Raw genomic sequence first — 16,064 nt, forward strand, 5'->3', positions numbered from 1 at the left:
ACATATAGGTACCAACGTTATCTCTCATAACGATAGCCAGTTAGGCAGTGCCAGGTACATATAGGTACCAACAGGGCCGCCTCAGGGGGTGTGCGAGCAGTGCGGTCGCACAGGGCCTCGCGGGAAGGGGGGCCTCACAAAAAAAAAAAAAAAAAAAAAATTTTAATTTTTTTTTTTGCGAGGCCCCCCTTCCCGCGAGGCCCTTTTTCATCACAGACCTAAAATCTAGTTTTGCTTATATGCTTATATATTTCACATTAGACACGTTTGTAGAATGTGTCTGACTTGTTCCTGCCTCTGCGGCTCTGCAGACTGCAGTTTTCCGGTTTCTGCGGTTTTGCTGCTCTACAGATTTTAGGATAGTGTTTCCGGCCCGGGCTCTTCTCCCGTCCGCCGTAATACCAAATAAAAGAAGAAGAAGACACACGAGGTAGATAATTCAGCGCTATTCATAGGAGCCAGTGGATGTCTTTTCAAAAGCAGCATGGATCAGAAGAAATTACACCATGGGCCAAGAAAGTCTCCTTCCAACTTTACCATTGGCATGATACTGCGTTATGGTGAGTCAAGCTATTATTATATTCCCGCCGTGGACCTATCTCTCTCTCTCTCTCTCTGGAGCCAAACTGGTCGACTAGCTAATAGTACTACTAGTAGCTAACGGTGTGTGCCTGGTGTCAGCACCTGGCTGTATGTAGCCGCATAGCTTGCTTCTGCGTTAGCTAATGGTTAGCACAAGCTAACAGCTAACTCAAGGCTAACTGATAGCATCAAACGAACGTTCCCAGCCGAGCGCAGCCGGCAGTTAACGTCGAAGCTAAACAGCTAACTGGCTAACAGTTAGCTCAATCAGCTGTTAGCTAATTAGCTGTTAGCTTGTGCTAACCATTAGCTAACGCAGAAGCAAGCTATGCGGCTACATACAGCCAGGTGCCTGATTGAGCTAACTGTTAGCCAGTTAGCTGTTTAGCTTCGACGTTAACTGCCGGCTGCGCTCGGCTGGGAACGTTCGTTTGATGCTATCAGTTAGCCTTGAGTTAGCTGTTAGCTTGTGCTACGACCATTGACATTAGCTGTGAGAATAGCAGGGGGTTCTGGCACTCTGACTACGACATCATCTTTGACAGAAGATGTAGTCGGGCCTGCACCATGACAAGGCTCTGGCAGCAGCTTATTTTGTCCCGACAGCGAGAGGCCTTTCGTCAACGTGGAGACCTGTGTTACGGCCTTTCGCCCTGCGTTCCTTGGTGCAGGTAAGATTAATGAAAATGTCATGACATTACCCCACTCTTCCTTCCTTCCCCTCCCGAATGTTTTGTTAATAACGATGTTTTTTTCCAGGCAAAACATATGCTACTTCACAACATTTGGAGATACGACATGTGCTGTGTGTGAATGTCTTGGTCGTTTGTGTAGCTTGGGTAGCGTTGGGCCGTTGGCCAAAGCTGTGTGTGTCACAGTACCTGGCTAGCCTATTTAGCTGATGTCGGCCATTGGCTCCTTGCTGCTTTGGTTTCTCTATAGACCCTCTTCTCTTTGGATTTAAGTGTTGATCTTTGTCCTTTTTGATCTCTCATACATGCTCTCTCTCTAACACACACACATGCTCTCTCTCTCTCTCTCTCTCTCTCTCTCTCTCTCTCTCTCTCTCTCTCTCTCATACATGCTCTCTCTCTAACACACATGCTCTCTCTCTCTCTCTCTCTCTCTTTCTAACACACACAGTCTGCCTATGGCGGCCTTTCTCGATGGCTAGGCTGTGCTCGCTGAGTCTGTATAGTCAAGGATCTTCAGTCACAGTGCTCAGGTATTCTGCCACTGTGTACTCTCTGTTTAGGGCCAAATAGCATTTCAATTTCTTTCCAATGTGTCTCTCTCTCTGTACACTGTATATTGACTGTAGAACGGGAGCTCTCTCTCGCGCTCTCTTTTGCTATATGTTGACTGTATCATGCCCCGCCTCGGGCAGCGCTATTATTTAAGAATATGTTGACTGTATGGAAAAAAGAAAAAAAAAAAATATATATATATATATAATTTTTTATTTTTTTTTTTTTAACCTTTTGGGGGGGGGGGGGGGGGGGGGGGGGGCTCGCGTTAAATCTCGCACAGGGCCTCGCATTTCTCCCAGGCGGCCCTGGGTACCAACGTTAGCTCTCATAACGATAGCCAGTAAGCCAGCGCCAGGTACATATAGGTACCAACATTAGCTCTCATAACGATAGCCAGTTAGCCAGTGCCAGGTACATATAGGTACCAACGTTAGCTCTTATAACGATAGCCAGTTAGCCAGCGCCACTGCGCCAGGTACATATAGGTACCAACGTTAGCTCCCATAACAATAGCCAGTTAGCCAGCGCTAGCCAGCACCTGCGAAATCCAATGCCAAACTGATGATATCAGGAGCTATCAGTAGCTAGATAACATTAGACAACGCCTCATGTATTAATAAACTAAAGTGAATAGTTCGTTGACTGGGTCATTTTGTTTAATGCTTCAGTTATGTTGAAAGAGGAGCTCTGAGCTGCTCATGCACTCCTCTTGCCGTAATGGTTTGTTGACGTGGTTATGTGAGGCGGAGGAGGAGGGGCAAGGCGTGCACTGCTGCAGCAGATTTAGGAGTCTGATCTGACGGTCACAGAGCTGAGGGAGTGCGCCCAGTTAGCTGTAAACATCCATAGATTAGCGAGCACCGTTATATAAGCCGCAGGGTCGAAAAATGGGGGGAAAAGCTGCGGCTTATAGTCCGAAAATTACGGTACTTTAATATAAGAAAGAAACCTTTAAAATATGCTGCAAGATATAAATTTTTTTTCTTTTTCTTTAAGAGAAAAAAGAAAAGAGAAAATAAATGTTTGATGTTTTACTCAAAACTGTACTCCTGAATTATTTTATCCTTCAGGGCCTTTTTAAATCTCCCCTGAGAGGTACACAACTTCAACCCGTCACTAAGACTATTCCACAATTCAACTCCCAAAATTTAAACACATCTAGCTTTTACATTAGTTCTTACCTTTTTATATGTTTTAAGAATACACAACTCTTAAATACTTTCCGTCTCTTGGTTGAAAGAGACATTGAATACAAGCTGGTAGGTTCTTACTCTTAGTACGAAGAATTATCTCCAAGGTTTTTATATAAATCTACAAATGTTAATGTGCAGGACTTTATGAATAATGGATTTGTCGATTCAAGATAACTAGCTTTATTTATTATTCTAATAGCTCTTTTCTGTAGTTTAATAATAGGATCTATATTTGTTTTATAAACATTCCCCCAGACCTCAACACAATATGACATGTATGGCACCACAAGTGAAAAATACAATATATGCAAACATTTCTGGTTTAACAGCTCCCTTGTTTTGTACAGAATGCCAACAGATTTGGCTCATTTGCCTTTGATATATTGTATATGTGGCTTCCAACAGAGTTTGTGATCTATAATCACACCTAAGAATTTTGTTCCATATACTCTTTCAATTTCGGTTCCATTTAAATTCAGTTTAATTTCACAGTCGGTAGGAACACCACCAAATACCATACATTTGGTTTTGTTTTCATTAAGAGACAACTTATTCCTATCGAACCATTTCTTTAACTTGATCAATTCCCTTTCTACTGTTTTCAATAATTATTTTATGTCCTCCCCTGAACAAAGTAAATTAGTATCATCTGCAAACGAAACAATTTTCAAAATATTCGATACTGTAAAAATATCATTTAAATAAAGTATAAATAACTTGGGTCCCAATACGGAACCCTGTGGAACACCACAAGTTACTCTTCTAAGATGTGATTCTGTATTATTAATATTTACATATTGAAACCTATTATCTAATAACTTCTTAACCAATGATGAGTGACACCTCTTATTCCATACCGTTCCATTTTTTGTAAAAGCAGGGAATGATCAATTGTGTCAAATGCTTATTGTGTCAATAAATGCACCTATTGACGGTTGTTTTTCATTAATTGCTGTTGATATATTTTCCACAAAATCTATTACTGCTAAGGATGTTGATCTATTGCTCCTAAAACCATATTGATGGTCACTCAATAATCCATATTTTTCAATAAAGCCATCAAGTCTATTTACAAAAAAAAATTCGAGTATCTTTGAAAATTGAGGTAGCAATGATATAGGTCTATAATCAGGGACGCGGCAAGTGGGGGTGCTGCGGGGGCTGCAGCACCCCCTGCTGGCGGGGAGTGTAACTGCAACTGCAAGGTTGTTTTGGCTTTTATTCCATTGTAATACCGAGGCTACTCAATGTCACAGAGCGGAGCGGCACTGCAGATTTACCCTACTCTAGGAATTCATCGCCAGATCCTCATAGGGGCGCTGTCTCGATAATGCAGTGTTATTAAAGCAGCGTGTAGCCGACGCATGAACCGGTTGGGATTCGAATAGACGCGGCCTGGAAGCGTCAACGCAGAACTCTGTTGGTAAAAAAATAGACGCGGCCTGGAATAGTTTTTGCAGTAAAGGGATATATCTGCGGTTTCCCTGGTGGATGGCGAACAAGCCAGCAGAACTATCCGAGCCCCCGGGAGGGTGGTCGAAGACCTTTTGCATGTCGGCGATGTATGCGGGGAACGAATTGCAGAGGGAGGACTGACTGAAGTGGAGAGCTGCCTGTCGCCCATAACGCAGGACCCTTGAGCAGACCCGACAGGAGGTAAGCGATTTTAGATGTATCACTTTGGAAGTGTGCGGCTGTTGTCCGAATACTAGTGAACATTGAAAAATAAAGGCACGACATTTAGAGACGTCCCCGTCGTAGCGTTCTGGTGCGGACATGGGGCTCCCGCTCCCTGTATGGGGGCACGGCATCAAAACGGTTAACATTGTTTGTCGCACGCTCCGCAGAGCTGAGCGTGAGAGCGTGGAGTTGGGCAGTGGTCTCCCAAACAAGAGTGTTGGTTTACCAGAGTGGTAAACCTATGACGTTATTATTATTATATCACTTATCTCAGCACCCCCAATGCTGACTCACTTCCCGCGGCCCTGTCTATAATTTGATATAGTATGTATGTCACCACTTTTAAAGATTGGAACCACCTTGGCCATTTTCATTTCATCAGGAAAAATACCAGTCAAAAAGGATTTGTTACATAAGTGAATGGTTTGAGGACAGAGTCAAAGATTTCTTTTATAGTTGACATGTCAATAGTATTACTATCAGTGGATTTCTTTTTCTTAAACTTTCTAACCACTTCTAGCACATCACTCTCACAAACACCACCAAGGAACATTGAGTTGCTGTTTGATGGTGAATCAGAATAAGTTTCACCATCTGTAGGGAGGTCAATTTCATTAACCAAATTTGGGTCTACATTAACAAAATACTCATTAAACTCATTTACAATTTCCTCTATACTTTGAATAAATTTATTGTAATTTTTTTCTAAGTATATTGGAAAGTCCTTTTTACTGGACTTTTTAATCATGTCATTAAGCACACCACAAGTAGCCTTAATATTATTTGTATGCATTTGCAACAAATGATTATAGTAGTCTTTTTTTGTGATCTCATAATATATGTCAATCTGTTTTTATAGTTTTTGTACTTGTCCTCCTTATCCTTTGTTCGATGTTTGATAAATTCCCTGTAGAGCCTATTTTTCTTAGTGCAAGCTTTTTCCAGACCCTTGGTTAGCCATGGTTTCACCCTCTTTTTAGGATTTTGTCTGCACTCCTTCAATGGACAATGTCAGTCGTAATATGACAAAAATGTACCCAAAAATGCATTGTATGCTTCATTGGTATCCTCTACATAAACCTCCTGCCAATCATGACGTACTCTATGAACTCTATTCAGCTCTCACTGAAGATAAAACTACCTATAACGCAGGGGAAGTTTAGAGGCTTACTTGCAGTCCTGCCTGCAACAGTCTGTAACTGTTTTTGACTTAGCCTACTTATATTAGTTAACACTAGCACAGCCATGGAGAAAATGTCACTGATTCCCGCCGGGAACGGGTCAGATGATCCGACAGCTTATGAGAAATATGAGAAAAATAAACAGTGTAAACTATAATTACCTCTGAATATAAAAATATGAGGTTTACCACAATGAAATGTAGGTTTGAGTGACATAATTATTATTATAATTTTTTTTAAATATTAACACATTGGTCGCCATGGGTTATATCCATCAATATAGCCAGTCTGCCACCGTTGAAAGCATATGGAGATGTTTACCTTCTTTGCAGGGCTATAACTTTTTAAATTGTATTGCTATATTGACATTACTATGGCCCATTCAACATCGATTATCTATCGTTCAGGATGTGGGAACGTTATATTTTTTCATTCATACATTGTTGTGTTACTAGCGTCGAGAATATAAGTATGTTTTTAATCTTTTCTGCTGTAATTCCAAAAACAGTAGTTATAGGCCCTGAAGCATAATAGATTATCGATTGGCGTTTCTTTCCTATACACGCTATATTAAAAAATTCAAATGTATATGATCGGTATACATTATGCTTCATCATGCGTGAAGGAAAGGGGGGGGGGGTCGTTTATAATTCCTTGATCGTCAGTAACGGCTTTATTTACTATGGGTTGATATGCTGATCAGATGGTTTGCAGTGAAATGAATAAACAATCGGGCTGAAAATAACGTTAGTGTCCTCTTACCGTGCGCCGATGAGACTGGAAGAGAAAGATCCCAATTATTTGACGCCGATCTCCTACATCCATTTCCGGTTTGTATGGCGCAATAAACGCCGAAATCATATAGATTATTGCGTTATGAAAGCTATCCAAATGCACTATAGTGTTTGTCTGGAGTCCCGTAACAAGATGTGACTGCCGGAGGGATTTCCTTGACGCACCGATTGGCACTTCCGGTTTTTGCGAGAGTGTAACTCGCCCGACCATCCACCAGGCGGCGGTATTGAGGCGTTGCAATCTCATACAGGGTCCCGCTGGAGTCCGGAGGTTGGCTGGATGAATTATGAATGCCATGGCGAAAAAATGAAATATTGATCCCAAAAACGGCGTACGCCGTTGTTGGCGTTCAACGCATGGCGGGCAATAACGACTTACACCGTTTATGGTGCACAATGTGTTAAAAAATATATATATAATATATATATTTTTTTTTTGGATGGAAGAGCCACACATTGACGGGCAAAGAGCCACATGCAGCTCGCGAGCCATGGGTTGGCCACCCCTGCGCTAGACTTTCGTCTGTTCCAACGACCCATTATGTGGAATAACATTCTAATTACATTTTCCTGAAGTCATTTTGAAATTTCAGAAACCGTGCCAGATAAAACGGGTACTTTTAGGAAAAGTCATTGAGTGACAGAGCTGGAGCTCGACCGAGTGACGAGGATACATTTATTGAAAATGCCTAGGGGTCATTTGACCCCTTGTTGGCTGTGCTAGTGTTAAAAAACAGTATAGTGTTTCATGTGTTTCACGCATTGGTCTTTGTTGTATCTTCATCTGGGATGCAGTTTCTGGTGGGGCGTGTCGTGGTTGGAGGGGGACGCGGGTAGTTTGAGTGTACTTGGATTGTTTGCTGGGACAGTAGATAATTGTGTCATTGTGCGTGGTGGGTGACCTCAATTGTCCTTTTCAAGAATAAATAAAGGTTTGAATGAATTGAATGAATGAATGATCCAACTTCTCTTTAGACAGTTTTTGGAGGTAAATGGGCTAAAACAAAAATGTAGATCGGTATAGTCCTTTACATTTGTGTACTGTAGGTTTTTTTGGGGGGGGGGGGGTAATTTGAAGGAACATGGCGAATGAGCAAAGGTTCATTCTATGATGGAAAATCTTAGATAATGTATCTTCAACTCTTTCATAATTCAACTTTAAGACACTAGTTCAGTGGTCAGCAACCTGTCTTCGGAGTCGCGTGTGTCTCGTTGACCTGCCAGCGGCTCCAAGGCCATTTTGGAATGAACAAATTTCTCAATGATGACTTTCTTCCAACAGAAATGTATGCCTTAGTAATTCTTTGAGCCTAGTCTGCCCTCTGTAACGTAGTCTGAGAGCTCTCTCTCTCCCTCAGCACAAACACTGCCTGCAACCACAACACAAACTCTCTCTCTCTGCTGAAATGAGGACTATAAACACATTTTATTCATCTTTGAACAGTTTTTTCCACCCTTCCGCACCTTAGGCAGCAAAACAAACTGCATTATCTGCTAAATCTTTTCCTGTTAGACTTGAAAGCAGGCTTTCAGATCGGAATGAGAATGATATCGCTTTGTTGTCTTCTCCTTGCCATATTTTGTGACTTGACTTACTTACTTGACTTAAGCCTTTGCACTCCCTGCGGAGCATAGGCCACTGACGATTTCTTTCCATATGTTGTGCTACTGTACCTGCTAAATGACTGGTGAAATGAGTATAACTGTTTCTCTTTTTGTAATGCAGCCTGGACTTAATGGATAATATAATAAACCTTTGTTTGTTTTTTTTATCTACAAAAATGGCTCCTACTGTAAAAAAAAAAAAAAATAAAAATAAATAAAAAAAAAGGTTGCAGACAGGTGCCCTAGTTAGAATAATGTGGAATTCAGCAATCAACAACTGACAGTTCCTTATTCTTAACCCTTTCACTACCACACTACAGAATGTTAACCCTTTACTATCATACTACAGACAGTCTGTAGTGTGATAGTAAAGGGTTAACCTTCTGTAGTGTGGTAGTGAAAGGGTTAACCCTACTAGATATAGTGTCAGAAAAAATTCTCTCTGGCCCTGAGACATCTTTTGGGCCCCTGATGTGACTTGTATGAGATAATAGTTTGTTTGTTATAACTATAGTATACATGTAGTTTGTTTGTTATAACTAGGATATGAAAACAGATGCCAGATAAGAACGATTTTATATACCGCCCCTCCTCCTCTATTTCCCCTCAGTTTTCCCATGCACGAGATCTGGTAATGTGTAATAAGCTATCATGTGGACTTTCCTCCTGTATTCCTAAGAAACATTTTCCAATGGTATCGCTATGATGACAATAATATGTAGGGAGGATTAATAAGTAATAAACATGTTGGAATAGATACACAACAATGTCAGGTGTACAGGTGTACAATAGGACCCAATTGCAGGACAAACGGGTAGAATGCAGATGAAGCCTTGGACAATTTACTGTAACTTACATTAAACAATGATCCGACAAAACTGAACAGGGGAGACAAAGGTAAATACACAAGGGGGAAATGACAAACTGACAACACCAGGGTAAATTAGAATCAAGGGACAGCTGGTAGAAACATAAGAGGGAGAAACACCATGGAGGGAGGGGAAAGACAAGCCTTGGAGAAAAGGAAACACTTATGGAGAGGGAGAACAGGTCATGGCCAGAGAAAAGTGGGAAAGAGGAGTAGAATCGTGACAGCCCACACCTCTAGGGACAGCTCCTGATGCCCTCCCTACTTTATAACATACCAGGGAGGCTAGAAGGGTCACGTTTAGACCAAACCCTGGTCTCTTTGTGGCATTTGAAACAGTAGACAAGGTTGAAAGGGGTTGCAGGGAACAAGCAGTGGGGAGGGAAACAGATCAGAGAGGAGCAGGGAGAGGTGGAACTAAGGAAGGGGGGGGGGAGATAGCAACAGAGATTATAGTGGTTCCAGAGAGTCACTAAAAACCACCTGAGGAGGAGGGGCGGACAAGAAAGGTGGAGAGATATGAGAGGGTGAGATCCTGAAAGGAGGAGGAAGGAGCACATCAATCAGTTGTGCAGGTGGAGAGACAGGCAGACGACTTGCCTTTAAAGATAGGGCAGATCTTCCAGACTGTGGCGGCCCCTTCCCTGTTGTACTGGCCCAAGGCAAGCTCCATGTAGAACAAGGGCATCCCGGCAATGACCAGGAACAGAATGTAGGGGATCAAAAAGGCACCTGGAGGAAGACAAATGGAGATGATGTGAGCAAAGAAACGTAGAAAAGATAACACATAACGTAACATAACACTAAATAAAACAATGTGACATAATGTGACATCATGTAAAATAGCATAAGTTACGTGACATAGGGTTTGGCAAATTGGCATGTGAAGATGTCCACAGTGAAACAATGATATCCTCCTATAAAAGGTACTATGGGCATTCTACCGAATTAGTTCAAAGTGTTGTCCCACAACAAGAAAAACTATTTAACAAAACAATTAAGTATTCAGACATAGCTATTTACTAAGAATATGTTATGATCTATTTAAAACCCAGGGCATTAAATTATATTGTGATGAGCTAAATATATACAAAATCATCATTTATAGGGTACTTTCTATTGGGAAGTAGCTGTCCCAAACCCTGACATGTAAATTTCAATGTATGTAAATAACACTTACATTTTTTTTAGATTTAGTTCAATGGTGTAATTTCAAAGATCTTCATGATTGAGTTTAAACAGAGGTTGAACGATTTAGATTTATTGTGGGTTTATTTTTTTTATTAAAAAACTATACTCAAAAAACGTGTCCCTAGTTTTCATGTCACTACCAAAACACAGGAGTTTAAGTCCATTGGCTGAGCCTGGTTTTTAGCCACACCCCTGCATTTTTGACCAGGCATTGACACTGCCTCCCTGACCCTCATGGCTGCATGGTAAGTAGCTAAATCCCATACTTTTGAAATAGATGTGTTCCAAAGTCTGAAAATCGGTGTGTAACCATAATAATTGTCACCACCGAACACATATTTTCTTCAATTAAGTAAACTTTTTTGGGGTTTCATGCAGAATATTATGTTTTTATGTGTGTACACCTCTTCAAAGATGTGTATACTAGCCATGTGCTTGCTAGCATTCTTTATTTTCCAATTCACTGTCAGTAATTAATTATGTACCACTGTCTAGGCTACTGTCACCTGAATTATGCATGCAAGATATTTAGTACCACATTATTTGTATATTTTGAACAATACCAGCTGCAAAAATAATAACGTTATGATGATGAAAAAGATCATTTGGAAATATATGGGAAATGTCAACAATAACTGCCCAATCAGCTTCATTAGCTACATGCACCGTTTTTCTGTAATTTTCCTGCTTTTGGTCCAGTTTGCTTTCACACGACAAACGAACCGCTCCAGAGTTTACTTGGAAGCCGACTGAGACCACCTCAAACAGGCGGATCAGGGTGTGGTTTTTTGGTGCAGACCGGAGATCGATTACTGTGTTCACATCAGCCCAAACGAACTGCACCAAAGGGGCAAACACTCCAGGTTTTTGATTCAACCAGACTAAACAGGGCTGGTGTGAACACGCCCTTAGCCGACCAATACTTTTTTAAGTTGATTTAGTGTGTTTTTTCCATGCTGAATGAGTAATTTCCTTTTATTTTTTTATCAAATCTTTCTTTATTTTCCCTTTTCAACACGAAACAAGACAACACAATACAGTAACAATGGGTCTCATTCCCCAATATTTTCCAAAGAGTTCTCTTGGAAGACTTATCTTGGAACCGACTGAGACAGAATCAATGACAAGTTCACTCTGAGTTCTCAACACGCTGGTAATATGTCTTAAGTGGCTCAAACGTTCGCACCTGTGATATCTGCGTTGGGGAATGGCACCAGTCTGAAACATGAACGTGCGTCCCCGTTCAGGTCATTTGCATACAAAACAACGCCTCCAGAGCTCCTTATAAGGCAACTAATGATGCAGCCGTGTGAAAATGGATGCGGAAGCGTTTTGCGACCCATCGAAATTAGATTAGATTAATTGTATTGTCATCATATATAGTACAGCTCGGGCACCTGCCGCAGCGTGCGCACACACACACACACACACACACACACACACACACACACACACACACACACACACACACACACACACACACACACACACACACACACACACACTTGTTTCATTAGGATTTAGTAGATACTATATGCTCTGCCCTACGTACAGTATAAGTACAGTCTATATATATGCTCTGCCCTACGTACAGTATAAGTACAGTCTGTACTTATACTGTACGTAGGGCAGAGCATATATATAGTATCTACTAAATCCTAATGAAACAAGTATAAGCCTATATACTGTTCATTTATTAGACACGTAGGCTATACTGGAGCACACAAGACTTATGGAATATTAATGCAGTCTATTTCCACGCGATTAGCTTTAGTTCTTATTTATTTATTTATTTATCCACTGTCATTTCAGTGTTTGTGTATAGGCTATATAGTGTATTTCAATATCAGTTTAATTGATTAATGATATATTCAAAGGAATGCAGGTGTATAGCTATATCAAACAAAGGTCTGTCCCATTGTATACCAATCAATGGGATATATTGCATGTTGACCTGCATTCTTTCAAATGTATAATTAATCATTAAAACAGATATGTAACAAATAAGAAATACAAATTCCACAGAAGGCATTAAATCATTATTATTTTCAATCATTTCACAATAATTGCATAATTGTGTTTGAATATCTGAGTAATTAAAGTAATACATTTGTCCAAAATAGCTGGTTCAGATATGGTTAATCCAGCTGCCCTGTGATCAGATGAATCCATATTATTATCCAAATGCGTAATTTCTTATCATACAAATATTGTCATATTTATTTTAATTATGATTAAGTAATTAATTCCAAGGAGGCCTGTAGCGTTGACATGAAGGAATCACTATGAGAACACAGTCTGTCAAGTTAATAAAACTTTCAATTAGTCAATCAATCATAACTTAAGTGTGCTCCTCAGCACTCTTAAATCTTCTCTCAGCCGGTCAAATCCGATCTCAGGAACATTTGGGGAATCGTGCTACCAGCCCTAATATGTCTTAAATGGGCAGAAATCTGGTCGTAAATCCGTTCGGGAATGAGACCCAATAACAGTAATAATAATAATAATAATAACGACAAAGACCATCAGTTAAATCAGAATAATGAAAAATCAAATAGTCATGTATAAATTAAATATATAAATGAAAAAGAATATATATATATATGTACCTATATATATGTACCATAAGGCGAGATTCTGAATGAGTAATTTCCTGAAAAAGGTTAAGCACATCTCTGGTTGACTTTAACGGCAAACTTTAAAGAGGTAATCCTGCATGATAGCAACTTAGCAACTTGGGAAACTATTTTACAGATGTATTGATTAAATCAATTAATCAACAAATTACATTAATATTAGACTAATCAATGACAGCCTAAAGGTTTTTCAACTTTGGAAAGTTTTTTTGGGGGGTTAAATGAGTTCATGACATTATAACAAATAGGTGTAGGTCTTTGGGGAAACATTTACTGAAGTTCAAACTGAGTATGACAACCCAAGTTGACCTTGTGGAGCACTCAGCTCACTACAATGTATTTGTTTTCACCACTGGACACACAACAGAGATGAGCATAATATAATGTAATAATAATGCAACTGTTTGTTATTTTAACATTCACAAGAAACCAACCGGTCTGAGATGCAGTCATTTTGCATAATGTATTTCAACAGCTGTCTCATACTCATAAACTGAATTGTGAGCCATTTACGACTACTGTTCTTTCATATTCAGTAGTAGGCTACCTACAGAAGCTGAAACTTGGCATTAGTCTGCATCTCGTTTGGACTACTGCCTACAATCATGTCGAGTCAAATGTATAGAGCCCAACATCTCTCAAGCCCCACATCACAATGTACTGTAACAGCACCCCTTAATTCGTTAGAAATATGTTTGGACACACTTTTGTCAAGGAAAGAATTGATTAAATAAAGTAATTGCTTGGTCTTTATAGGCTAAATACCCATGCCCTTTCATTTAGACAAACGTGAAGCAAGGTTTTGCTGGAAAAGGCCAGTATCTTTCTGGATGAATACAGTTTTAAGAAAGGTAATGAGACTGCATGGCAGCACCAGCTAATAATGTAGCATTGTAGCCTAATACGGCTATCATTTGGATGTTAGGCTGACTAAAGAAAGTTCTGACCTTTTGTCAAGTAAAGGCTACTGTAAATGCTACTGTAATTAGTCCTTACAGCCTGCATGCAACCGACCACCTTGCCATAGCGTGTTTCTTCTTATAAAAGTTCACTCACCTCCTCCATTTTTGTAGCACAGGTATGGGAATCTCCAGACATTGGCCAGGTCTACTGCGAAGCCTATGACGGACAGGAGAAAGTCTATTTTCTTTCCCCATGTCTCTCGTTCTTCGTCTTCCTCGGATAACCCGGGTGGACCAGCGTGGGGTGTTGGGACGATGGAGGAGCTGGTGTACTGGACCCCGTTCTGGTCCTTCACCAGGATCAGTTCCACCTCCTTCTTTTCCACATTGCACGAGTTGAGCGGGGCGACCGATGAGAGCTTATGTTCTGGACCTTCTGGTACGACTTGGATGTTCATCTTCTCTGCTCTCACGGCCCCCAGGACCTGGCGAGGGTGATGCGCGATGCGCCACCGCGGTTCTGTCGGGATAGCGGAGGGAATCCCGCTGGCAAACTCCGCATGAGCGACTCTTCTCCCCGGGAACTACAGTTGACACCTCCGCATACATGGGCTGAAGAAAGGGGAGAAGACACAGAAGGTTTGTACAGGTGGAGGGAACTGATGTGGAGTTTCCCTGAAAGACAGAGCGACAAGCGCAGGCACGTTTGGGGATGTTAGAAGAATCAACATTAGCCTGCTCCTATAATTCACGAAACTGGATATAGTCAATCAATCGATCAAAATCTATAGTAATATAACACATGCGGGCAACGGCAAGCGTGTGTGTATGTACAGGAATAGCAGGTGTAGACTGGAAGGTCCTCCACGTCTCCGGCGAACTCCTCTCCGCGTCGCTGCGCGCACTGAGCGCAGTGTGCGCTGAACACTTTACTTATATCGTTCTCCTAACAGAACTAACAGACAACTGAATAACATTACAGATTATGAAAAAAGGTTAAACGGTTTGCATGTGTCGTCGTTGCGAAAGCAATTTAAAGCCATGCAATCGAAAGGGCTTTGGTCCATACTTGTGCTACGGACACCCTACTCCGTGAGCCGTCCGTGTTCTTGTCCAGATGCGTCTGTGGAGAGACTGCCCATATTCTGACGGGACTTTAAGACTCGCCTTCTCAAGCAGCGGGGGCAATATGAATTGTGAGCTTTTAAATCAGGTCCCCCCTCTCTATCCCCTCCACGTGATAGTTTATAATTAAACACGTTTCTCCTGTTTGATGCCGAATTGGCGTGCAGCTGGTGGTTTGAAAACGCACGCGGCACACATGTCTCAGAACGTCATTCTCCAAAACCGGCCGCTCCAAAAGGAGCGCATTGTTTCCCAACGAGGTTAATACATGTACAATTATGTTTTATTAAACATTAGATTTAGAGAACTTGGTGAAATGGATGTGTAGCCTATATTGCCCTTTTTCTGATGTCAATACTACGTTCCTATGCAAATTAGCTGCGGGACGAGGTTACATTACAAGCATATATGTTTATGTACACAGTCAGTGCTGCCATTTCACATAAGGAAATACAACTTTTTTTCAGGAAATGTTTTACTTTTGACTTTATTTATCTGTTTCTTCTCTTGTACTAAATAGATTGAATTATATTTTTTTTCTAAGAAGCGGTAAAAGCACTGTGTTCCACGCGTAATTTAATTCCACACCAACTTTTGCCAAGGGCAACGATTTCTATTAGATATGTTTGATCAGTTCATCGCATTAAAGTCAATGAATGTCCTCTTAAAGCTCTCCAGTGCTTCTTTTATCGAACCTTAAGAGGGCTGTTTTGGGGCGTTTTCCCTGTGAGGATTGAATAATTGAAGTGATGGTAAAGCAAAGGGCAGGTAATAAGGAAGGATTAGGTGTTGTTTTCCCATTGACTTAGAGTATCCGTCTCTATACTATACCAGTACCTTGATGTTCCTGTTCTGTCATGTTCGTTTGAATGTATAGCTCGGGGACAGTTCCACTTCCACGGTACAGAATACCAACTGCAAAATTGTTAATACCAATAATTTGTTGGAACTTAATACATTGGGAAAAGTGTAAAGTATACAACAAGCGCTTGCACGCGACACACACACGCACACACACGCACGCACGCGCGCACAGTGCCGCACACACACACACACA

The 16,064-nt window shown here is 40.9% G+C and overlaps 1 protein-coding gene across 1 annotated transcript in view; it reads right to left on the bottom strand.

Moving 5' to 3' along the window:
• slc6a2 (solute carrier family 6 member 2) overlaps positions 1–15,085 on the bottom strand; it is a 91,976-nt gene extending 76,891 nt beyond the window's left edge. The window contains exons 1-3 of the mRNA XM_084337115.1: positions 14,952–15,085; positions 14,037–14,494; positions 9,754–9,885 (exon numbers count right to left, since the gene is read on the bottom strand). Of these exons, the coding sequence (XP_084193241.1) occupies positions 9,754–9,885; positions 14,037–14,340 (436 nt within the window). The 5' untranslated portion in view covers positions 14,341–14,494; positions 14,952–15,085. The remainder of the gene's footprint in view (positions 1–9,753; positions 9,886–14,036; positions 14,495–14,951) is intronic.
• Between the last annotated feature and the right edge of the window lie 979 nt (positions 15,086–16,064).

This window comes from Notolepis coatsorum (assembly GCF_963971535.1).
Source record: "Notolepis coatsorum genome assembly, chromosome: 20".
Taxonomy (NCBI): Eukaryota; Metazoa; Chordata; class Actinopteri; order Aulopiformes; family Paralepididae; genus Notolepis; species Notolepis coatsorum.